Here is a 26,983-nt window from a genome sequence, read left to right on the forward strand (position 1 = left end):
TATTATCTTTTGATTATTCTTGGGTCAAATTTGCCAATCAGGATCAAATTTGCCAAATTTATACCAATTCTAGGATATTTATGACTTTTTCCTAACTGCCAATTCCATAAACTCAAGTCAAAGTTTGAAGGAGGACGATTTTACTTCATATTGTATAATGCAATTCTTTCCCCACTCCTCCCTCCTACCTTTGAAGGCTATTCTAAGCCTAGAACTGTTTTTTCATATTTTTCTGAATGCCTAACACAGCACAGCTTTGACCTTCTAATGCGCACACAAAACAACAATTGAAATGGAATTGATTCTACACTATATATATGTGGAAAAGATATTTAATTGTAAAATAGAAAAAGTAGGCCAGAGTACAGTTTTAAGGGTAATTCTTCTGTGTACAGTATAGGTAAACTAGACTTTTTGCTTAAGTTTATATAAACAATTCTGTAAAAGCAGTGGAACATGGAACAACAAAGCAAAGCACAAAGAGTTTTATCTTACAAAAAAGGAATCTGCACAGTAGTTCAAAATTTACTGTAACACAGCACTGAACAATCTTAAGGCAGCTCAGTCTAAGCACAGGACTAGAAGCCAGGAACTCCTGAGATCTATTCCCAGGTCTACCACAGATTCATGTGGTCTTGGGCCAGTCATTTAACACTCCCTGTGTTGCACTTATACCAGTTATAAATGAGACAATAACACTCACTTACCTGCCTCAGGCAGTACAGTAAGGGTTCTTTAAAAGATTTTACAATGCTCTGAAGATGTAACGTGCTATATAAATCCTAAGCATAATAGATCACTGCACAGACACACGCAAACACAGTATCACAGTGAAGAACAATGATGCTAGCTAAGAAGAGCATCACTACAACATAAAAAAATTACCTGTCCAACTGCATAATTAAAATGCAAAAGTCCGTTTAGAAAAAATGTATCACTGAAATAATTTCAAGGCTACTGGGGAAAAGAGATCAATAGGAATATTCTAAAAGAACTACTATTTGTGTTCCAGTGGAGACATTCTTTTTCATTCATTACTGAACTTGAAAGTGTTTGTACAGGAAAATTGTAAGACACACAAAGTGAAGTTTCAATGCCTCCACTACCAAATTTTAAATTGCCTCTAATATGTAAATTAAGATTTTTTTGTTGTTGTTCTTTTTAGTTACAAATTACATTCTTCCAAGAAATATACCATCCACAATAAAACTGGCTGCTAGCTTACTTCAAATGACCTATAGGCTAAACATTTTTCTCATAATTTTTCTCATCTTTGCTGAAAAATACCTATGCAAGATGTATGTGCAGAAATTATAAAAACATGCAGCATATGTACAAACTGAAAAGTTTAAAAAATATTAGCTTCATATACATGTAAATCTACTTGGATATATCTGAAATTAAATATAAAAATTTCACCACCTAAAATAAAAAAAAAAAAAAACCAAAAATGGTTTTCAGAGAATCTGAGACAACTACTTAAAGCTGTACAAAGATTTCCACCTGGAAATGTCTTATTCAGAGAAGTTTAAGTTGTTACCATGTAGAAATAACTGTTAATTAATTTTGTCACATAATTCATTTTCAAGTTGTCAGCTTAAATCAACAACATCACCCTTAAAACTGTTCTGTTTTTCAGAAGTTAGATTCATACTAAAATCAAAAATTTCACAAAAACATTGGCTTCTCGTGTTTCTGGATCCCTTCAAAAAGATTTATCAACTCATTTTGAAACTGTAAAAAAAAGAACTATTTACAGTATTTCATTTTAAATACTTTTCACAATTTCTAAATTCAGAGTTTTTATGTTACAAGAAATTCATCAGAGCTCACGGTGTAAGTCCAGTTATCAACTTGTAGCATCTTCTCTATCATGTAATCCTGTGTCTGTACCTATATAGAGTACAGTTCAAGATTGTACTGCAGGTTTTTGAAAGTAACAGGCTTTGCAGTATGTTCATTTTTTATTAAACAGCTTCTTTATTAGTCTGGAGACGGTTCATTGCCTCTAACTTCTGCCGATAGGCCTCTGCTTCTTGTTCTTTCTTTAGAAGCTGCTGACGATATTTTTGTGCTTCTCTGTTTGCCTCATCCAGCTGTTTCTGAAGAGTTTCTCTTTCCTATTAGAAACAGAACCAGCAATATTTTGTCAAATACAAGTTAAAATGGCAAATACTTTTCCTTTACATGCAGCTCAAGTGTTAGGGTATCATGTAGAAACTGTTCAGTTCTCAGGCAAACCTATATGAATGCTGCTGTGTAAATCAGACATGAACTATCACACCAGACAACTCCCCACAATAAGGCTTGAAGTGTAAATATAGTAAACCTAAGTTTCTTTAGCTGCAAAGATAGCAAGCAAGTCTTCATGGAAAAAGAGTGAAATAAAAAAGTGGAAGCATGGTGATCAAATACTAACGTAATATATTAACATTTCTCCAGTGATTCAATTCCCTTTGTTACTTTTTAAAATTGGAATCCAGTCTAACAGGGTTGTCCCTTTCTGTTGTATTTCTAATCAGACAGTATAATGGAAACCTGTTACCTAACAGCAGTTTGCACTGGAAAGTGACAGGTGCCCACTAACCAAAATACACATAACTGATTTCTAAATGAAGTGACCTGAAGTGATTGATACTATGCAATCCAGAGGTATAATTACATCCCCAAAGACACCACATTTTTATGAATTAATAGGCATTTAGCCAGATAAGCATCAATTCAAAAGGAGTAACTTAATGCTCCATCCTGCATACAAGTTTGTTGGGGATGGCTATAAAATGGTTTCCAAGCAAAATAATATGGGAAATGCCACTTCCTATGAAGCTGCCTTAGGCACTAAGGAGAATGTATTTCTATCTCCAGTGACGTAGGTACTGTCATTTTGTTTGATGCTGCATTGAGCCCAATTGAAAAAGCAATTTGCTTGGAAAATAGTTTTGTTTTGATCTTCAGCCAAATACCATTTCATTAAAGTAAATCATACTTTTATGACTAAGGTAGTATTTGATTTCAAATCATTCTTTCCACTGTAGTTGTTAAGCAGCCACAGGAGGGAGGTTGTCAGAGAAGCGAGCTATCTCCCAGAAAAACAAAACTCTTATCAAAAACTGAGGCCCAGTGTAAATAAGTTGCCTTTTCACCTTATTCCCATCCCAGCAGTTCAGTATCACATTCCCATTTAATACCTCAAACAGTTGTTAGAAGTTTCTCCTCCCACACCCCCATAACAGCATCCCTATTCTTCACCTCTTTGATGCACTCACATATTTTCATGGTCAGAGCCTGAAAATACAAAATACTCTGCCTCCCTTCTACTTGCTACTGTTCTCAGTACTTGTCACAGTCACATTTAGCAGTCACATGCTGTGCTGAATGTGCTGGAATGTAACAACATAGGTGATCAGATCATTGCTAACAGCAGCATCTGTATAGCAAAAACAACAGGTGAAGGAGAGATGTTATTAACAGGTTATAAAGACTAGCTATAATACAGAACAGAACAAACTCCATTAAGTGCAACCTGATTTTACATAGGGCTTTAAGAGCTGACGGAAGCTAGCTAGGGTTTGCTTTACTTGGAGCATATGCTGATAAAATGAAAGCTCATCTGATCTTGTTTATTTATTTGAAAAGGAAGTTCAGCTTCCACCTCCGAAAATTTGAATTCTGCTTTTTAAGCAACTTTATGAATAGCCAACCCATGTAGCAACTAGACTGACGAATGCCAAATGAACGGTAGAGCCTACACCTCAAAGGAATACTCCAATGGTGTTCCAGCACCAGTCCAACCAAAACATACTGCTATTTCTGTAAGTTATCTATGTAGTTTAAGGGGAGCCAACAGCTTATGTGAAACAGCCTTGTGGCGTAGAAAGTTGGTGAAAAGAACGACAAGACAATTCTCAGGGAAGCGGTCAAAACAGTTGATCCTGCTACATGTAGAAAGCAACCCTTTCCTCTTAAGGGCACTCAGCTCTGGGATATACTGAGCTAGGCATTATCTATCTCATGAATTTGTCACATAAAAAATATCAGAAATCTACTACTGGCAAGAAGCAAAGCTGCTCTGTCTGCTGGGCTGCAGAAGCATAAGAACCACCAGTAGCTCACTGGCCAGTAGCTCTGCGATGCATTACAGAAAGCAAGGCGCTATCACTACTATGGAGTGTGTGCAGACTGCAAACGTTTCGGGGTGCAGAGGTTCTCAGACCACATCTTATGAGCATTTCCCACAGAAGAGAGAAATAGAGCCTTGTACCCATAAGGAGTATAACACATTAAGGAAGGGGTAGAAAAAAAGGAAAAAAAGTAAGTCTCGGTGGCAGAGACAAGAATATAAAACCAGTATCTACCAGACAGACTAGCAATTCAAAGCATGTAGGTTAGTCCAGCAACTAATAGGTGTAGTTTTTAGACAGTCATAGTCCTAACATAAACAGAATGAGTTGAGGAATTGAGGCCAAGTATATTGCCTAACTAGGCAGTGGAAAGAAACCAATGCTTCTGGAGGAGCAATGCAGATCTAAAGGGGACTGAACAGTGAAAACTGGTTCCTTAACTTTGACATCTAGAATAGGGAGGACTATATCTGGTCTATTAATTTCATCAAATCCAGAAAGTGTTCTTAGGGCATTCTTTAGAACACAACTGAAAGTGTTCTAATTATCTGAGGTCCTTTTGTATCAGTATAAAAACCTACCCAGGTAAAAATCAAATTAGAGGATCCTGAGTGCTCTTAAGAAATCTTCTATTTGATCAGGGAATTTTCTTCATTACATGTAACTTTTCTTAACAGTCGATGTATTGACAACAGGGACACCCATAACGAAAATAACCAAACCAAGCAGGGATATGAATTCATCAACATAATTAATTCACAATTATGATTTTTTTTTTTAGTCTAATGAAATGTTTCTGGTGGTTCTAATGCGAGTCACCTTTCAAACATGCAACATGGGAAAGACAGTCAAATTCAAGAATGAAAATAAAAATCACTGTATGTTAATGAGTTATGCATGAAAATAAAAAACAGAGTATCTGTGTGACAGGGGGTTTTTTGCTGCCATCCTATGTTTAAAATATCAAACTGTTTAGGAAAACTGCTATCACTCTTCAAAATGAACTGAAATGTTTGAACTTAACAGACCCAAAAGAGAAAAATCAAAAACCACCACTACAGCTTTAGTCGTTCACAATACTTTCACAAGAAAGTTTGTCACCTCACATGAATGGGAGGATGTTCAACTTAAAGACTTTCAAACCACAGTTAACTGTTCATACACTATGAATTTAAAACAGCTGAAGAAAGCACTCTTAGCCTTGAATCAACTCTTTATAATGAAATAAAGGAATTAATCACCAGTGAGGCAAAGAAACCAAACAATAAAGGTTTTCTACATTAAAAAAATATTTTAATGAGGGGAGGGGTCCCACTCCCTCCAAATTCAAGTATCTACCACCTTCTATGATGATGAAGTTTGAAGTGAACCGACTTTATGTGCACTTCTTTAATGTCCCTGTTACCAAAGTGAGGTAGCACCATACCCCTGTGAACCACAATAAGGCTCCTGAAGTCAACTGGCCTCCACACAGAGGCAGTTGCACAGGCAGGGACAAAGTCAGTCATCAAAACTTGCACTTAAAAGTAACACATAAAGTAACTAATTTAAACCAACTTCTTTTGATATTTGAGAAATGTGTTTAAAATATATAACTGAAACTGGTAATCCCCTTAAAATAATTATTTGTACTGTTATACCAACTATCTGTAATTAGGAACAGGTCAATTTATTCCTTAAACAATCTAGATTTTTTTTCTTTCACCTAACAGAATTATTAAAATATTTAAGGAAATGTAATTTCCTTTAGGAATAATTCAGGCAGATGTTTAAAAGTGTGAACAAAAGAAATGCTTTTATTGTAACAGTCATACATTTAAAAAAATGCAGCAAGAAAATGTCAACTGTCATGATAACCTGTAATGACCACAAACCTGCAAAGGCCGAAAGTATTTGATATGACAACTTAAGGACAAGGAAAGCAAGTGATGAAAGGTGGTAATTATTGTTATTAGACATGGATAACATATAGCACATACTGTACAATAAAAAGTATTCAATTAGGCACAATTCAATAATATGAACAGAAGTTGGAGAATACAACCTTTGATAAATGAAATATCATGGAGTTGACAAAATGAGAACTTACAGCCTAGTCAAGGCAGACAGCAATTTTCATAAATTTTTGACCAAAACTGGTCAGCACAGGTAGAAGTAACAGAAGTAGTAATTAGATGGTTGACCTACTGTGGTTAATATAAAAAAAAAAAAAAGCTATAATTTTAAATTGAACAGCTACATCTATTTGTCATATATTAAAAGAAAAGCCCTCTCAATGTTGTTAGGTTTTCTGCACTATAATTTAAAAAAACCAGGATGGTGCAAAGATGTGTAATAGTAAACTGCTCCAGAATTAAAAAAAAAAAAAGAGGGGGTGGGAGGGGGCAGATAAAAATTGACAAACACAGAATCTTACTGTTTCACATTTCCATTAACAGTTATCTAGATATCATGAATGGAAAGGAAACATTGCTAAAAATATGATCTCACAATCAGGACAAGCATGTGGTCATAACAGAAAGATGAGGGTACAGTACTCTCATTCACTGCTAGCGGAAAGAGTCAAGTTACTCGATAATATATCGGTGGCTACTTTTAAACACTAGCTAGTGATCTTAAAGGAAAAACAAAAAAATTAAGTTATCAAATATTTAAACAAGTGTCACTTTTATGTGCACGACCAAAGGATGAAGCAAACAGCCCTCCTATATTCTTTTTACAACTCTGTAAAAGATTAATTCCAGTAACAGGGGAGACTGAACAAGTTATTGTTTCATGCACTTCATTCTGTGGTAACACAGAAATTAAACTCTAGAACAACACAAAAAACCACAACCAGATACTCAGTGCTGAACACTCTGGTTAACACATATCACGTAACATACTCCTTACTTCTATTTCTGCAGACTCCACGCGATTTTCAACAATCTCAATGCACTGTCTCTTCACTGGCGGTTCTTCGCTTATCACGGTTTCTTCAGCAATGTCCGTTGCTGGAACCGTTAATACTGAAAACATATTTGTACATATAAATACATTTACTTCAAACAATATTTGCACTATATAAAATTCATACAATTAAGTAACTTTATTAACAGCAATAACATGCAAAGACTTTCCCTTATGAAAACACAGCTATGTTATAATGTGCATTATAAAGTCAGTACAGGGAAAATTTACTATAACCTTTAGCTACTTGTATGCTACTAAAGAATTTTAAAAGTCTTTGTTGCTGAGGTCTACAATAGTTAGCTGTCACTCTGGAGTATCATTGCTGTTTTTCACACAGGAAACAGACATGGAAGTGAATTGCAGCACAGTTACCAGTCTGTCAATTCTGTAACTTATGTAGCAGACCATCTCCTTTATAATGTTGCTGAAGCAAATACTAAATACAAAACTGGCTTTTGATTTTGATTAGTTAGAACACCTTAGGTAATCCAAAAATCCAGTAGTTATTAACCTTGGAGGAAAAAATTCAGGTATCTAAAGAAATTCATACTCTAATTTACTCATGCAACCATCTGGCAAATAAATCTTGTGACTGTCACTTCAATTACTACCTACACACATTCATGCTGTCTGATAACTAGCTGTACTTGTTCAGACAGACTGTGAACCAAATCATTTGTCTCCAGTGTACAACTCCACCCTGGGATTCCTCATGGAGAAACCAGAGAAGGAATCATTTTTGTCTAAATAGTAGTGGCAGAGCATCTTTAAAAGAAACCACCCAAAACACATGCATGTCACAAAATAGTACTTATTGTACTAGCAGCTTCCACAAAGTACATATGGCCCAACAGGACAATTTCTGTCACCCTGGCTTCACTGGGTCTGCCACTGCTCCTCTAAAACCTCAAGCATGTAAGACTTGGCTTTTGTTCTAATAAGAACACACTCCGTGGGACTTGCACAGCTTGCTTCATGCATCAGATTTCTAAATCCAAGCTTCACCTCCCCACAATTTTTCCAGCAAGGCAACAGCATAAGTAGTGGAAGAAGGCTCTTGTTTTACTCCATCTTCTGGTTTTCATAACAAGTTTGCAAGAATCAAGCTTATTGAAGGCAAAGCAAGTAGTTATCACTTTTCCCTTAAATGTCCCATTTCTCTTCCATACAGTTTAGTAATTCTTCCATTCTTTCTCCTAATGCAGAGACTCAGCTGACATGTGGTAACGCACTGAACTGCAATAGCTCATGTGTCTGAGCTTTTGCAGTATAAGAATTCAAAGATATATTTAAATTGATAATTACACAAAATTGTCCAAGCTATTTGCACCTAACAATTTATTATTATTACTATAACTAAAATAGTTCCTCAAGCTTGAACCGTACAAGTTTCCACTCACCTTGCTGTCCATCTGGCATGGTCACAATGATTGGTTGCCCTATTCCACTGGTTGGAATCGAATGCAGATTACCAAGCTGAATGCCGTCTGTAACTATAGTAATAACTTGCTGACCTCCAGAACTGACAACTTGCTGAATAGCACCATCCACAGATTCTGCAGTCACAACCTCTTCTGTGGCCACAACTATCAACAGATTAGTAAAGGAATTAAGTCAATTTATAAATTAAGCTTATGATTTCAAATGCATTTTGGTACAGCTGAGAAAAAATTTCTTCCATGTCTTTCAAAATTTGACCCCACCCCCCAATTAACGCATTACAACATATTATATTGTTAATAGAAATCTTTCACCAGGCCAACATAAAGCACTAACATTTTGAAATATATATGCAGCTCTGTCCTGGTTTACCCTTCTCAATATAATAATTTTTTTATTTAGCATGTTTCCTAAGAGATACACTCCACTCAAAACTGATGCTTTGGGTTCAGTGTTAATGTAGCAGCACAAACAAGAGTTGTTTTTAAGAACACAAATAACTTTTCCATTGTACACAAGCTGGACTAAGTTACACTAACAGCGGAATAAAAAAGAAAATGAAACTTGAAATATTAGCTTGAAACTACTCCTCAACAAGTGCCTTGCCAGGTGTACACCTCAGGACCCAGCCCTGATTTCTCTGCTTACCATAACGCTCTTCAAGACAGTAACAGACTGAAAGACCTCTAGAGAATCTTTAAGTTTTGTCTGTACTACATTGGTACTTCAAACACAATCACAACTTTATTTATTATACAAAATATGAAACAGGACTAAAGGAAAAGTTCTACAGAGCTGACATTTTTACCCCTTCGAAGGAGAAAGATAAAGCTAAAAAAGTAAAATAAACATTGTATGTATATAATTTTATAGGTAAAAGTAAAAATAAAAATCCCAGCTCAACTAAATATTTCAAATTCATGATTTGATAAAGAGTATACAGCAGTGAACTCTCACAGTTCTATATTACATCTATAAGTCAAGGTAAGATAAGGGGAAGACTGCATTCAGAACTACAACAGATACCACAGCTTGCACTATACACTGTAACTGGGGTCTCGCACTACTGCCCTTTTTTTTTTTCTAAAAAAAAAAAAATCAAGATACTGAGACGAAGAGCAAGATCACTAGTAGCACATTCAAAGAATTTCAAGCACACTAACTCTGTATTTTATTTTCTATTTGTCAGGGTAAAAGCAAAGCCTTTGATTTAAATAACAGATATTAGAGTGCTTTCTATCTACAGAGATGAAATTAAAACCCTATAGACTGTGCTGTGATGCTCGAGATGAGAGAAGGTAGATAAAACCCTGAAGCTTTCATCTTTTAAGTTAATTACAATATAACACACACAAAAATCACTCTCTAGTTCACATAATGACTGCAGTCATTGCCTTCTGAAGATCTTTATGTTCAGAGATTACTGTCCTACAGCACTGCTTAAATATTCATAAAGTGTTTATTCAGTAAACCAAAACAGTAAGTCCTACATGAATAAGTGGTGTTGTATTGAACTTGATTTAGCTTCCAAGTACAGGCTCAGGAGTAAGAAAGACCACTGTCACCAAAGATTCCAAGTTGCAAGTGCCAATACTAGCTGCTGTGGCAAACAGCTCTGATCTTTCAGTTTCAAACTCAACGTTGGGCTTTTAGTTCTGGAAGGAAACATTATTAGGACTTCTTCAGACCTTGAAAGAAAAAAATGGAGATTTTGTCTAAAAAGAAGTTATTCTATATAAAAGAAAAATAACCCCATCAATATAGTCCTTATTCCTCCCTTGCTCTCCTTCCATATCTATATCCATATAATCACTAGTTACGACACTACTTCACATGCTGAAGGAAAGCTGAAGTCTTTTAAAACAGCAGCACGATTATTTTCAAGAATCTCTGTATTAATGTGCATTATTTTATTCTGCAGTGTGTGCAGGGGGAGAACGACTGCGCATGCAGTAAGACATACGCCTAATTCCAACATAAGCACACCAAATACTGCATTCCAAATACACATCTTAAACCAGGTTTTTCTCTAATCCAGCTCCAAGTTCCATACATACATTATGCACCACGTTTGTACGTAACGTCCATGTCCTCATATACACTTCATTCAAGTAACAATTAAAAAAGGCATGATTTATTCAGCTCCAGTGAGAAGCACCTTTCTTTGGTTTTACGAAATTGATGTGTTTTTAACTGTAAGACATTAAGAACTAGGGGGAAGAGATCAGGGTAAAGTTAACTTGGAAAGAAGAGAAAAACCTAGACAGAAACAACACAAAAGGCAAAACCTAAGTGCTTTGTCCAAGTTTATACAGTCTTAAATACAGGAGGCTAAATACAAGGTAAGAGTCAAAACCAGAATTCTCAATCCGACAATTTTTGAGAGTTTTTATAAATGGATCTTTTACAAGATGAGCACAAAGAAAAGGGGGTTTTTGTTGTTGTTGGGTTGGGTTTTTTTCTTGAACACATGTACTACTGACGCAGAGGTGATAAAAAGCTGCTTTTGTATTCTTTACACTTTATAAACTATTAAAGGAGTAAGAACCCATGAAATAATTTGCAGACAGTAAGATTCTGCAGGATTACCCACACATCTGCATAAAAATCAAAGAAAAACTGAAACAAACAGGAGGGTTAAGTATGATACGCACTGCATTATTGAAGGTGGGAAGCTACTGCATCAAGACTTGAAGCTTACTCCTTCCTGCCTGTCATCTCCTGCCTCCTCTCTAATAATTTTTATCTTCAGTGACATGTAACATAGGTTACGCTGCACCGCTGCAAGGGTAGGGCCACAAAACATGGGAACACTCAACTAGTTACCAAAGTCTATCTACTACTGAGTCCTGGATACACATTTAATGCTCTGTAATCCCATGCAATCCCTTCTCAAGTTTCTCTCTCCTACAGTTAGATCTGAGTTTCACTGAAGTATATTAATTGATTGAAAACATCAGCAGCTTCTTCTGTAATTAAAGGCACTGCATTCTGGTTTTGAATCATCCACTTCAATTGCAATATTTAAATGTCAAAAAATAGTATAGCTATACTTAGTATGGCTTTGAGAAGTAGTAGAAGAAAAAAGAGCTGTATTAAGAAGAAATTTTGCAGGACTTCAAAATACTGTGAGATGAAAACTCAGGTATATGTTGGGATGCAGCTGTCATGCCAACAAGTCTGAGAGTACAGATTCTTCTATATTTTCAGTGAAGACTGCTTCCTTAAGAATGATGTCATCTGCAGAGCTGAATTCTGTGAGAACTTTTAAGTACCAAAGACTTTGGCCACACAAAGTATCTCAGTTCTGTAAAATTTATCATACTGACCATCAGCAACAAAAACGCAAAATAAATGCATTTCTTTAGAAACGTGTTCAGAAAAATTCAGGTTACCATAAGCATCATAAATCCTTGATCAACAGAGGGTTGTTGCTCTCCATAGTGATCTCCAGTCACTGGCTTTGAAGTTAGGCTCATCTTGCTACATATCACATCACTAATCAGTGCTCAAAATCCCAAGCTAACTTGGAAATAAGGCTATAGTGCTACATGTCAGTATAATAAATACTAAAAATACTAAATAAACAAAAAAGCAATCTGGCCTACCATAAAACTCCGGTAGCTACAGACATATCATACTGCCTGAGAAAACTGGGGAGCAACGTATGCAAAACAGCACTGGGTGAGTAAAGTATGCATTAAATACTTCACAGCTTTCTTTAGAAAGCCAGGTCTCCACCAAAACACCTTTTGGCACTCTCAGAATAACAGAAGTTTTTATTCAAGTACACTACTTCAGAGACAAAAACTAGAGATTTCTGTCTCCCAAAGCTAGCTAACAAAGAATTAACATAGCACTTGATCTCCTAAGTGCTAGTTTTACCCGATTTTTTCATGCAATGGCAAGATATTAGCATACACCATAATTGGAAAATATGGTCTGGCACAGAAGTTTAGTGGCATCCTCTTATAAAGTAACTTTCAGTAATTCGGAAGCTTTTGGTCACACTTTATCATAGATGGTATTACAACTTGCTTGAATTACAATAGGAGGTCTTTTCCTTACTTATATCTCTCTCTCTCAAACCTGTTACTAGTAATGACTAGTCTTTGTTATCCACTTTGATTAGAAGACTCCTGACTGCCATTTCTTTCTTCACTTTGCATGTTGTAATCAACAAAAGTGAAAAAGTACACAAAGCAAGCACCACATTATTCAGAAAGAATGGAGAAAGATATCCAGGGCAACTTGCAGAGTATGGAATCTTGACCAAAGCTTTTTTCAGACAAAGCAGTAACTGGCAAAGATCCATGAGGCAGGGGTGAAGGGTTTTTGTGTTAAGAAAGAGGAATGCAAAACTAGGGAACTAGGGGCAATGGAATTCCTTGTGCCTTTCTGGCTTCTTGTCATGGCCTTATGGAATAAGGGAGTGTGCATACAGCTGCAGTGAGGGATGCAGGCTGCTTCTGCCTAGGACAATAATGTATTGCTAGGCTGGCGTTTACTGGAAGTGCCATGACAGCGCACCTGCCTGAAGTGGGACATACTAATCACTACATATTGTTATAAACACAAGCAGAATGCCTCAATGTTGAAAAGACGACCCATAGACATTCTAATGGTCAAACTGCGCATTAAGATCAGCAAATATTCTTGTGCCTTTTGGGGGAAAGGTTAAGAAAACTGCTGACAAAGTATATGCAAACAACACTGGCGCCCATTTCCCAATACTTAACAGAAAGAAGGATGCAAAGAAAACATTCTTCCACCAAATGCAACTAGACTGTATGTAGCCAAAGATGTGAATTCAATCTCCTGAATTATGCTTGCTTTCAGCAAGATGAATGCTGCTCACATTAGGCACAGAAATACCAGTTGTGGTCAGAAATCTTACTAAGAAATAAGTGTACATACAAATCTGGCACCATCCAGGTCAAAGTAAAGGAAAAATTTTGCTCATGCTGCAAAAAGGAAGGAAGATTGTAGTATCATTTCTGTATGAACTGTATCTCCAAAAGCACCAGTTACGTACTTTTAGTTTATTAAATTAGGTTAAATGACTTAGCTTTCTAACCTGGTGTTTCTGAAGAATTAGACAGTGGAGCTGATGCTTCTGCTAAAGCTGCCAATGTGGCTAATACTGATGTCGATGAATTTCCAAACTGTACAGCAGACACTCCTGTTTCATCTAGTAGGATGAAAAAAAAAAGTTAGCTGATAAATTTAAAACCAGTGAAGTCCCTTTTTTTATTATTATTGCACTGAAGCTTCTCATACACACGCTGTTCTCAGCAAGACTCTGCTAAATCAAAATGCTATTCTGAAGGCAAGTTTGTTAAGCAAATACAACTTCTGATAATTTATCTCTGTGAAGACTGTTGTTTTAAGTACCTAGATATTTACAACACATAAAAAACACTAAAAGAGGAACATGGTAACTACTCCATTCTTACCACTGTTTTTGCTCAAGCCTTTTCACTAAATGGTGAAAATCAATTAAAGTATAAAATCCCAGTAGCTATCCTATAGGCATCTAAATACCTGTTCCATTTGATGTATTTGCAGAAGATACCAGACCTGTTAGGTTCACCACCCCTCCAGGTCCGATGATGAACTGCGGTGTTGCTGCATGTATCGTCACAGTGTCCGGACTCTCTGGATTCGTATTGATTTGATTCTGCATTGCAATCTAGGAGACAAAGGTAATAGTATCATTCCAGTTGTAGGTATAAAGAAGTTATTTACCTTGTAAGAACTAGAATTATTGCACACCCCACTCAAACAGGGAGGATCTCCCTTATTATACTTATGCAATATACACACATCATGTCACATCTTGTGCTCTGTGTAAGTACATGAGGAACATTTTTTTTTGGCTGAAATCTAAAGACAAAAAGTCTGTTGAAGTCAAAGAGAATAATAACACACCGCTACTTCTCCTTACCATTTATTGTAAACAAAGAGGACCATATAAAGACAAGGCCCTTTGTAGATGTGCAAGCTCAAGTGTCTAAAATAGAGGCCTGAAGAACCAAAACGGCTGTGGCAGCTATGTGCCATGAAAATTGGCTCTGACAGCTTAGTAATTGCCATGAATTGCAGCTGGCATTCTTCTTTTTGTCTTTCTTTGAATTATTATTGACTTTTATTTACTATATCCTTTCTGCCATGAAGAGGAGGCTAAAGGAACAGACCAGAAGTTCATACAGGACAGGATGTAGGAGAACAACAGATTTACACAGTGGCAAAATGGTATTTTTCATTTGCTTTCTATTCTTTTCTCAATAATGCTTAGCACTTAATTTGCCTTTAAGAACACTATTGAACAGCAAGCATACATTTCCATGGAAGTATCTATTATAATCCCGACCCCAATCACTCCTCCAACAATTCAATCCTAGTTTTCCTAATTCTAGGAAAAAAAGCCACCTCTTCTCTCCTGATCTCCAATTGTTAAAAAATTAATATCCATATACTAAGCTAATTGAACATGAGGGTATAGTCAAAACATATCCGGCAGAGTAGGGAGTTAAGTTTTACGCCTTGCTTGTGAAGAGTCTACCTAGTTCTGTGTACTACAACACTCAAATTTAAGAAAATAAAGGATACTTATCCTTGACTTTGTAGGTGGTGAAAACGCTCTTTGGCCAACTAATGTTTACTGACGTTAATCTCATTTCCATGTTATGAACTAGACTGGAGTTTAGCATTATCAGTCAATACAGGGCCTCACAGCTGCTATATTAAAAGCTTAGTTTATCCCATGTGTAAACAAGTACTTTGCTGCAAGTTCCCTTAACATCATGAATCAGAAGTTACCTGTAATATTTCTGCAAGGTCTTCATTTCCATTGTCTACTGCAATATCTAATGCTGTTTTGCAAAATTTACTCTGAGCATGAACATCTGCTCCATACTTTATTAAGAGTTCTACAACTTCTTGGTAGTTATGTTCAGTAGCCCAGTGAAGCGCAGTCATTTTGAGCATGTCCTTCGCATTGACATCAGCACCATGCTACAAACAAGATCAATGCATAAACCGTCATTAGAAGTATCTGAACTAAATAATGAAGAAGCACATGAAATAATGAAGGTCACACAATGAAGCCCAAAATTGTCTTTCTCCAGCAGTAATGTCCTGTTATCTTACATTTACAGATTTATTAAAAGTCCTTCAATCTAACTACCAAATAAATTATTTACCTCAAAGGATGAAAGACTCCCTAAGACATAACGTGTCTTGGCTCTAAGTTGTTACCCACACAACATCAAATTAAGAAGTAGTCTTATTTTGAAACAGCAATAAATAATTCACCTGAAATCATGATTATTTTAATGCTAAAATAAATTACAGTTTAACAGGAAGACAAAGCACCCAATGCACACAGTATAAATATTCATATCATTTCAATGTTGGTTTCATGACTAAAAGGAAGTTGCAAAATTTGTCCATAAACCATTGTAATATCCCCACCTCAGACAGTCAGTCTTTCAGTAGTCTTTACCTTAAGTAAGACTTCTACTATGCTGGCATGGCCTTCTGATGCTGCCATGTGTAATGGAGTTCTGTCCACTTTGGTTCTGGCATCCCGACTTACACCTGCTCGCAGCAACACTTCTGTTGTTGAGTAGTGTCCATACTGTGCTGCTAGATGAAGTGGAGATGTTCCCAACTACAATGTAATGGAAAAAGTGGAGTTTTAATAGATGTCAGTATGAAGTATTTCTTCTTATTCTGGAGCTATCAAACTCAGGTATCAGGCCACCACTTCAAAATCATTTTCCCTTGTAGTCTCAAGGAAAGAAACTGTCAGGGCTTTTACAGAGTATGAAGAGGGGGGGGAAAAAAAGTTTACTTTTTTTTTTTCCCAATAATCACAAGACACTAAAAATAGCTCACTGGAAGCAACTTTTTGAGGTCTGTGCTATTTTTTTTCTGTCTTTTTGAGGTGTGATGTTTCAAGGGGCCTAACCCCATTTTTACTGTTGGTCAATACACCATACCAACATCAGAAGGGACCTCTGGAAGTCGTTTAAGTCCAATCTCCTACTCAAAACAGGGTTAACTCGAAAGTTAGGTCACTAAGTAGATTAAGGCTCTCAAGGGCTTGTAAATACCCTAGAATTTTAGGTACCTGACCTCCCTATACAACCTATTCAAAAACAGGCACCTCCAAAAGACAACTCAGAGCCCCTGTATCAGGGAACTCTCAGCTGCACTTATTAGGTACTTGGGACTGCTTTCTTAATTCAGACTTCTTACTATACTAAATACATAAACACAATAACTAGGAGGATGATTGCTGCTTTCTCCCATTAACCATTCCAAAGTTCATCTTAAAAGCCACCAGAACAAGCTCATTCACAGTCTGTTACTAAAATCAATAGGAGGTCATATGAAGAAACAGACAATTTTACTTTTGAATTAGACTTCAGATGATGTGACTGCAGAATTCCAAGAAGAAACTCCCAAGGCTTGCAATATAAATGCTTAATTGCAATAATCCTATTTTCTCCATCAGGTGAGAAAAGTAAGAGGATTTACCAAACACTGCAAAAGTTTTCATTACCCAATCTGTGGTAAAAGGTGCTCCATTTGCCATCAAAATGCGAACTTCGTCATCTTGACCTGCTCGTGCAGCTTCTAAAAGTTTCTTTCCCAAATCTACTAGTGACATCTAGTGAAGGACATAAAGGAATATAAAGAAGAAATAATAATATTAATACTATTTCGAGTACACAAATGCTGCTGTCGTTTTTTTAATTATTATTTTTGAACTACTCTGAAAAGGTAAAAAACTGGAGTTCGTATTTTAACCATGAGAACAAGCTTTATTGATTGCAATAAGCAGCTTGATTTTAGAATTACTTTTGTCAGCCAAACAGAACTGACACTGGGGTGAAGATTTCAGTATTACAATGCTGTAACCATAGCAGCTGCAAAGTTATATCAAACTAAATTTAAACTGAACTGGATGCATATTTCTTACAGCAGAAAGTAGTTTAGACGCTCTCACCTGATAGTGCAACCTGCTGCAGCTTTGTCCAGCTTTCAAATAGTATTACACCACGGCTGCTATGTCACATGCCCAAAGGCACTACATTTCACTTATCCAAAATGCCTATACATATTTAAAAGGTACCACTATGTAAATGCATTTAGATAGATATGAAACACAACACCTCTCTAACATCTTGTCCATCACTATCACTTCATTTTGTTCACCCTAAAAAATTATTTCTGTACTCCTAGCTACAAAATGATGCAATAGGCATATATTATTGTACTATTTGCATCAGATATATGAACTAAAATGTCTGCCTGAAAACAAATACTACCTGCTTCAACTGTCTATAGTTAGTAAAAACATGTTAAGTGCAAAATTTTGATTGAGACATGACCGAGATACTAGCTGAAAAACTTTCACATTATCCTTAGATAATCACCCTTTTACAGCACTCAAAGTTCCATATAATACAGAGCACGCAAAACTACATGTAGACAAATGACACCTATCTATGTTTCTGTTGCATCAAAGATTTCCTAGGATAACATCTTTTTAAACCCACTCTATTTCATACTTGCTATTAAATTTGTTCAGTAAAAAGAAAATTTAGAACTAAACCATAACTCATGCTACTAACCAAAATATATCATTAACATTTTCGTCCTATACCTATGTTTTCCACTACCAGGATGCTAAGAATGGAATTACTTTCATCAGTTTGGCTTCCAGTCATAAGCAAATTCAAGCCTGTATTACTAATAACAGCAGTTGCAAGGCCATGCAGCCAATTTCCTACACAAAGTTAGAGTATATCAGTTCAGAAAGAAATCCCAATAGAATCATTTTTTATCCCTTTTCTTAAACATACACTTCTATCACAAAAACAACATATTTAGAAAGTTCTCTGTACCTGGCTCAGCTGGCAAAATCTGTGTGGTATATTGCTCAATAAGCTGAAAGCTATTGACTTTGGAAGAAATTAGAAAGGAAGACAGAAATACTGCAAATGCAGAACTCCAACACGTATCAGTAGAGCCATGAACTGGAGCAGATTACCTCCTTGTCTACAGAACTGACTGCAGGCAGCAATACCCCCTTCACCAAGATAATACTCCATTTATGTCCACCCTTCTAGTACACATGGACATGTTGATTTGTCTCCAGCTAGAAAAGGGAAGAGGAGCAGGAAGGTGGCAGGACAGGACAAATACTGACCATGGGAAAAGGAAGGGAAAAAGGAGCACAGAGTCAGATGCAGAGGAAGAGAAAACAGCTGACTCTCTTCCATGAAGAAAAAGAGCAAAAGAGAAACAGGAATAAGAGAAAACCTAGTATCCCCGTTAAAAGGAGACACTAGGAGTAATTATATAAAACAATAATAGGACAGAGAGGGCATTCGGCAAGTGCAGCAGTGAAATGACGGAATATAGCACTCTCTTTATATGGCACTTTTTCTTTTTTCGCTGGGGGGGTGCAATTTAAGAAGGAAAAAAGCACACACAGACACACACACTTTTTCGGGTGGTCTAATACCACTACATCAAGGTCCTCAGAAGCAAAAGGAAAACTGGAACTTAATGCAAAATACTGAAGTTAGGAACTAATTAGGAAAGACAATTCCTTTTCTTCATATTTATTTTTGTTTTAAACACCAGTAGAGAAAAGGAACTAATAGTCTCCTATCAGAATTACAGAATAATTGAGGCTGGACGGGACCTCTCAAGGTCACCTAGTTCAATTCCAGTCCAAGCTGGCCCAACAGGCTCAGGATGTGCAGGGCTTGGTGCTGTTGAGTTCTGAATGTCTCTGTGGATGAACATCCCACCACTTCTTCAGCCTCATTCCCGTGTCCGAACACCCTCATGGTAAGAGCTGCCTTCTGCATATACCTGTCTTTCTCCGCTAACCAAAAAGACAGCCTTGATAACAAGCTTATACTTGATGTCTGTTAGATAACAAAAATAGGTCAATTAAATTATGGTCTGTACATTTAACAACTACCCATTCAGAACCCACTGACCACATCTATTCTGGTGAAATAAGCTGCAAAGTTGTTACCAAAACCCCATGCAGCAAAATCAAGCAACAAAAAAATTAAATTATGGTGGCCTGCAAAATACAAGTCTTACTCCCAGGAGATGTTAGGGACAAACTTCAGCCTGAGATGGAGACCTTTTCAGAGTCTCTCTGAACCACTACTGTTGTAGTCACGCTGTCAGAGTGACAGTACATCAGTTCTCATCTCAATGCAAAACTAAACAGCATTGTACTACACTCAATAAGAAAAGTTCTAAAAGAGGCACGTGGAAAAAAGAAGCACGTGGAAGATCATACATGATGTAACCTTCATTACCATGTCTTACCTACATTAACCAACACTCTCTTGGTTGGTATAAAGTGTTTGTATCTTAAACAAGAACAAAGTACTTTCCCCTTGTACTCGGCACTGGTAAGGCCGCACCTCAAATACCATGTTCAGTTTTGGGCCCCTCACTACAAGAAAGACACTGAGGTGCTGGAGCGTGTCCAGAGAAGGGCAACAAAGCTGGGGAAGGGTCTAGAGCACAAGTCTGATGAGGAGAGGCTGAGGGAACTGGGGTTGTTTAGCCTGGAGAAAAGGAGGCTGAGGGGAGACCTTATTGCTCTCTACAACTACCTGAAAGGAGGTTGCAGAGAGGTGGGGGTCGGTCTCTTCTCCCAGGTAACAAGTGATAGGACGAGAGGAAATGGCCTCAAGTTGCGCCAGGGGAGGTTTAGATTGGGTATTAGGAAAAATTCCTTTACTGAAAGGGTTGTCAAGCATTGGAACAGGCTGCCCAGGGAAGTGGTTGAGTCACCATGCCTGGAGGTATTTAAAAGATGTGTACATGTGGTGCTTAGGGACATGGTTCAGTGGTGGACTTGGCAGTGCCAGGTTAACAGTTGGACTTGATGATCTTAAAGGTCTTTTCCAACCTACACAATTTATGATTCTAAAGCACCACAGAAGTTTACATATGTTTCATGTTGTAGAATTTTAACTTCAGTTAAAACGACACAAGTTTATTTAGAAATGAAGTAAAAGTTTTGGTTCTCATAGGGTACTTGAAAGCATGCTTGGACCATCTAGTGGAAGAAAGTTAAAAAACTAGCAAAATTACACTGTTGAACTCAAAAATAAAAATCACGTTATATGTCAATAATGCATTAACAGCAGCAACTTAAGAGGCCTTTCCAACAAAAGACTCATGCACATTTAGTCACTTTTAACCAATGAATACTAGCATTCACAAAATTTCTCAAGAGTAGTCAACCCAAAGCTAATTTCTACTTGGCAGACCGTTCCAAGCACCAGTACTGTTAAGGTCAGGAAACCCTTGAGTAATAACATGCCCCACACTTCCCCCCATACTCTTCCACTGCTAGTACTGGGAAATACCAAGAAGGGTCTGCAGTGTCAGAATTTCCCTTTCTTCCCTTTCCAGCAAAATTCTTCAGCTGCTCTCTTGAGATCAGTTAGTCACACTACAATTGCTTTTGATAGTATCACTGTGCTGTTCTATATATAGTACAATAAAATATATTTAAAATTGAAATAATATTTCCATTTCAAAGCAGCACTCTTCGTTAAGTACTGCTGCTACTCTATGTAGTGTTACAAATCAACTCTGCTGAACTGTGTTAGAGGGTACTCTTCAGTAACAGTGTCATTTCCATCAAGCTTGGGTAGCATGACAGCTGGGCAATGCTTTGTAAGAGGATTCTTTCAGATAATAAAAACATCACTGGCTCTGAAATAAAGTCTTGAGACTATTATAGTTATGCTTATAGCAATCTGAGTATGTTTTCAGCCTTCTAACAGCTCCTACACAACTGTGTGAACAGAGGGTTTTGTCTACAATTGAGCAAATAGGGAAGAGCTTCTGCTGGGTTTGGACTTCTTTGCATTAACCACCTCCTGAACTTCCACATTTCATTATTGCAATGCATTCTGTACAGTATCATTAGCCAGATGCCACAATGAACTGGTAATTAAAATTTACATCAAATTATTATTGCTATTTTACTTCTGTTCAATAGGAAACCACACTGCTTTTTTGTATCCATCTTAGATATAAGTTTTTATATATAGTTTTATTTATTTATATATAGTTTTATTTTTATTTATTTATAGTTTTATTTATAAGTTTTTATAAATCTGAACATCGTGCTATTACCAGAGGGGTATGTAACAGCACTTGACCAGAGTTTAGGTGGAATTGTGTGCAAAATGGGCTCTGTGGGGAGGGAGAGGAGCTGAAAAACATGCAGCTTGGGAAACCTGGGGTCTCACACCACAGCCTACAGATGACAGAGCAGCAGAGTCTGCAGTCCAAAGAAGATTAAGTTTGGCTTAAAATATTGCAGCACCTTTCAGACTGCTGTCCTGCCCCAAGGAACCTGGACCCAGCCTTTATTCCCCTTCTACCACTGCAGCAGTAAACATCAGCTGGTCAAAATCAACAGGCACAAAACAGTTGTTGCAGAACACTTACTAACATGGAGATCTCACAGCTGCCAGTGTACTTCTACCAAGGCATGCTCCTGGAAGAGACATACTTACACTAGAAGAGCACGGACTGCACCAGTGCAATTTACCAGAAGGTAAACTGAGTCAATATACACTATACCTATGATAAGGATCTGCAATCATTCCTAAAAACCCCAGCACAAAGTTCCATAAAATGCTAATTAAACAGGTTTCCCTACTGAAGTGACATGCAGCAGAATCATACTTGGAAGATAGCTTGAGACCCATCATCTCTCACACCCATTACATCTGGAAAAAGAACACCCTTTTGAGAATGTCTTTTTCTTTCCACTATTTCAAAAAAATCAACCTGCTTCCCCAGATCTGATCTTCAGAAATGTTACCATCCTACTGATTTCAACATTGCACTGCATCACCAGAAATTTAGAATAGCAATTTCTAACTAATTTTATATGCCTACCCATACCAAGGTCAAAAATATTTTTAAGTACAAAGTATAAATAGTCAGCAATAACTATTTAAATATTTAACCAAGCAGTCAGTTTTTATCATTATTAGAATTTAAATAATAGGATCAACTTGCCCTTTTTTTTTTTTTTTTTACATCCTGATACAACAGCGCAATACTTGAACTCAGAACAACTCTTCAAAAAATTTTTTATTTCAATTACAGTTTTGTAACTTTTAAAGGAACTGCAAGGTCTGCATTAAACCTAGGTGTATTTCCATGTGCTACCATCTCTTAAAAACTTTGGTATGATTTTACCTTATATATCATTTAATAGTGATTATAGTGACTTACATGGGATAAACTCAAAAAGTTCCTGTACTGTTTCCTAAGGGAATCATACCCTTCCAAATGTATTTTGACAATGATTTCACATGTCATGCTTCAAATCTTAATATAAAGATCATAGGCTTAGAGTATCCACGCTTCTACCACGATAATGAAAATTACACTAATATATTAATAGCAGTCAGCTTTAATTCCAGTGCTTTCAGCTTTCCTCTATGACTGTGTTGTGTTTGTAACTAAATTCTCTCTAGTTTGTTTAAACAGCAACATGACTTTCATGTTGGATTACGTATGCATCAGATGAAAAATATCTGATCTGAGAAGAGAGATCAGAAAAGCAAACATATCATTGAATAGCTTAGTGGTTAAGATAAATTAAGCCTGTATTTATGCAGGTCTGTCCTCCAATTAGGTTCATACATTAATTTAAATTAGCACTAATCATCAACATAACTCCATTAAATAATGCAGATGGTAGAAAAGTCTTGTCCTTAAAAAGGACAGCACAGATTTGGCCATTATCTGCAACAAAATGCAACAACTAAAAAATATTATTATGCAACAAGGGTGAACCACTGGCACCAACCAAGATCTGGGCTGGCACTGCCAACAAACTACAAAGCTTTCACAGATAAGTTTGGCACTAGATACCAAAAAGGTTACATTATGGCAGCTATGACTAACACGAAGAATCTAAGGGCTTGTGATGTAGCCTTTGCACTATACTACAGCCTTAAGAGTATGTCTCATTAATTGAAACTTGAAAATAACCTCGAACAAAAATCACCAGCCTCTCTAATTAAAGCATCTGTTTTATTATGAGGAATCTTCCTCGACAGTTTCTGCCTAGCACATAGGCCCCAAATAACTGGAAAACAAACTGTTTCCAGCAAAGTGGGTCACAAACAAGAGTCTACACTGAGCGTATGCTGATTTGCCATGTATACTCTTAACCTTACACAGCAGATTTATGTACCCTTACAAGTATTTCTATGTGCATACACACTTCAACCAAACTGCTTAGTCTTACTAATACTTCAGAAGTCATGAATAATTAAAAAAAAAAAATTAAGCTAAAGTACTCCAACGTGTACACTCACAACTTTTAGCACATTTAACTCTAATATGCAGCATTTGCCATTAAATAAAAGCTACCTTAATAAGAAGGTTAAAGGACAACATAAAACTGCTTTCAGTTAAAAACTCTAAGCACATAAGACTTCCTACAGGGGATTTCACCGACATGCTATCAGACAGTATCTCGCCAACAGAAACTACTCTGACTACTAGGAGAGAAAAGAAAAACAACAGTCGGAACTAACACATCTTATCCCACGTTTATGCTCCCATCATACGCTTTATTAAGAGTCGAAAGCAAGAGTTACAGACTCCGGGTGAGGGACACTGCAGAGGAGGGAAGCGCTCCCCTCCCACCGAAGTTGCGTCTCCTCAGGGCACCTTTGGCGCCAAGCTCCGACACGCAGCTCAGCCGCCCCCGGGCCGTGACAGGAACCGGCCACCCCGCCCCACGCGAGGCCCGAAACAGTCCCCACGCGGCCCAAGACCGGGCTGCCCGGCGGGGAAAGACGCGGGACGAGCCGGGGGGCCCCGCTCTGCCCCGCGGCGCCTGGGCCCCTCACCGGGGGCGCCGCGCTCGCCCGGGCCTGTGTGGCAGCCGCGGGAGAGGGGCCGCCGCAGGCGGGCGCGGGCACCTGGGCCCCGAGGCGACCCGTCCCCGCACCCCGCCGACCGCGCAGCGGCCCCCGACCCCGGCGCAGGCCCTGCCCCACAGGCCGCGCCCGGCGCCCCGCGGGCCGCCCAGGCCGCCGCCGCGGCCCAGGCCGCCGCCCGCGCTGCCCGCGCCCCCCGCGCGGCGGGGTCCCCGGAAGGCCGGCCAGCGCGCCCGCTCTCCCCAACAGGAAATCCTGGCTGGGCTGGGCGCTGCGGAGGGAGCCGCGGCGCCGGGTTCCGGGGGAAGTGGAATTATTTTTTACCAGCGAAGAGATCAACTTCCACATCCGGTAACAGGGCCCTATACAAAGGCGCAGACTGACCTGGAAAAGCTTGGCCGGCCCGGGGGGGTGAGGGAGAGACAGGGCACGGGGATGGGGCCTTACCGTGCTGCCGGCCCGGCCGCCGCCGCCGCAACAACAACCAGGGGCGCCGGAGGCCGCCGCTCATCGGCGCCCAAAAGCCCCACACAAAAGTCCCCGCTGCGCCTGGCGGAGGGACACGGAGAGCGGAGGGGAGGGGCGCGAAGCCGCGCTGCGCTGCCCCGCGCTGCCCCGCCGCCAGCCCGCGCCCGGGCGTGAGGCGGCGCGGGCCGCCCGCGGGCAGCGCATCGAGGGGCGCCCGGCACTTACCATGGGGTGCAGGTATTATCTTATTACACAAATATCCCCGACAAAAGGGGCTCGGCGGAGGGATACGGCCTCGGTGCCGCCTGCCGCGCATGCGCGGCGGCGCGGGGAAAGGCGGGGGAAGCGGGGACTGGAGGGGCCCGCCATGTTCCGTCCTGCTTCCCGCCCGGCGGGGGGCAGGGCGCTGCCCGCCCGCCGCCCTCGGCCGGCCCTGGCGGGTGGAGGCGAGCTGTTACCGTGCCGGGGTGAGGGGTCCCTAAAAGCAGCCTAAGAAATAAGAAAGAGGGTCTCCATCTCGCACGCCGGCCTTCTTGGGGCTCCTCTTTGCCACAGGGCGGCGGGGGCTGCTCTTCCCACCTCATAGCTGCTGGGGCTCCGGTTGTGATCCCAGGCGAGGGTGCCCTGTCTAAGCAAGGACTTTGCTGCCTTGCCTCCCCTAGGCAGGGCTTTAGCTATGCTTTGGGATCATAGAGATAGGATGACATAGAGATGGATGACAACTCCAAAACGATCCTAAGCCCTTTGCTGCTCTGTCAGAGAGCTCTGGCCTTCAGTCCCAAACAGGCATTGGATCTGACATCCCAGCCCCTGAAATGTTTCTCCTGGTTTTGTTTCAACAATGCAAAATGGTCACGCTCACATTCTCCCCAAAGCTATTCCGAGTCACGAATCTTCTGATACCACCGTAAAGGATAGATCCCATAATCTACATCCTTCAGAAATAGGTATAAATCACAAAATTCCACTCGTATTTTGGAGCTCATAATACCTACTAGATACTCTTAATCAGAGGAATACTTCTAACAACTTTGTTTACAGATCCATTATTTTTTGCCCTTGACTGACCTAACACAGCTTTGGAGAAAACACAAATAACCAGATTCCAAAGAGCGAACATCACCTCACAAATATCACAGAGCTGAATCCTCGCGTCACTGCTGAAATAGACCCATTCAGTCCAGGAGAGAAAACTGCATTTCCCACACGCAGCGGCAGAACAGTCCTCCTGGCTGAGCGTGATGGCGGGGCTTATGCCATCCTGGCTGACAGGACTCTCTCCAGTTCTTGCAGTATTTTTTATTTGAGTTAGGCTGCAGGGAGGAATTCTCCATGCGCTTTTTGGAAAGCCAGTTAATCCTTCTTTATATGTTGTCACCTGGCTCAGGGACCTGTTGACTTATTTTTCTAGGCGTGATCAGCCAGAAGGCGGCACTAGAGAACAAGTCCAGACACCTCCTCTCGGGGCTGTCACTTGTCACTAGGGTATAGAAACCTTAAATCTAGCCTTCATCACAGCTCTTTTCCATTGTTGGTAAGTGTTCTGTGTCTCTCAACAAGCATTTAGCTTGCCATATTATGGGTTTTCATTCACACAGTAGCAGTAGATATAGAAAACGTTACGATGTCCTCACAGGCGTGCGCCAATTAGCAAGAATGCCTTGTGACATTAGCTGCAGTTCTTATGGAAAAGCAAAATGTTCTGTGTTATTGAAAATCTTTTATAGAGGTGAAGAATGCAGTCTGCATGTAGTCCATCAGCACTGTATATGAGTTTTCATTATTATGATCACAACTTCCATCGTTAAAATAATCATGTCTAATGTTGGGGTTTTTGACAGAATTCACCAAAAGTATATTTAAGAGAGAGACATTTAATGTCTGATGTAGGCAAGTCAAAACACATTTCACATCTGTAAAGTCCCTGGTTTCTTTTCCTTTATTTTAACCTGCTTTATAATATCATAATTTATAGTTTTTCTTAACTAAATAATCAGATACGTTCTGTTAAAAAGC

General features: G+C 38.9%; 1 protein-coding gene across 5 annotated transcripts; it reads right to left on the reverse strand.

The window, feature by feature from the left end:
- Positions 1–314: 314 nt before the first annotated feature.
- On the reverse strand, positions 315–25,295 carry GABPB1 (GA binding protein transcription factor subunit beta 1). Of its 5 annotated transcripts, XM_072870499.1 has the most exons (10): positions 24,152–24,642; positions 17,533–17,637; positions 17,086–17,193; positions 16,021–16,188; positions 15,336–15,530; positions 14,058–14,205; positions 13,591–13,704; positions 8,474–8,659; positions 7,014–7,129; positions 315–2,120 (listed from the first exon to the last, which is right to left on the reverse strand). In XM_072870499.1, exons 3-10 carry the CDS (start codon positions 17,191–17,193, stop codon positions 1,968–1,970), a joined length of 1,188 nt encoding a protein of 395 aa, XP_072726600.1. In that variant the 5' UTR covers positions 17,533–17,637; positions 24,152–24,642; the 3' UTR covers positions 315–1,967. The 5 variants fall into 5 exon arrangements, with proteins under 5 accessions (XP_072726600.1, XP_072726597.1, XP_072726598.1 ...); XM_072870496.1 differs by lacking the exons at positions 17,533–17,637; positions 24,152–24,642 and adding an exon at positions 25,193–25,295; XM_072870497.1 differs by lacking the exons at positions 17,533–17,637; positions 24,152–24,642 and adding an exon at positions 24,947–25,136.
- Positions 25,296–26,983: the final 1,688 nt, after the last annotated feature.

Source organism: Ciconia boyciana, chromosome 8 (assembly GCF_034638445.1).
Source record: "Ciconia boyciana chromosome 8, ASM3463844v1, whole genome shotgun sequence".
Classification (NCBI taxonomy): Eukaryota; Metazoa; Chordata; class Aves; order Ciconiiformes; family Ciconiidae; genus Ciconia; species Ciconia boyciana.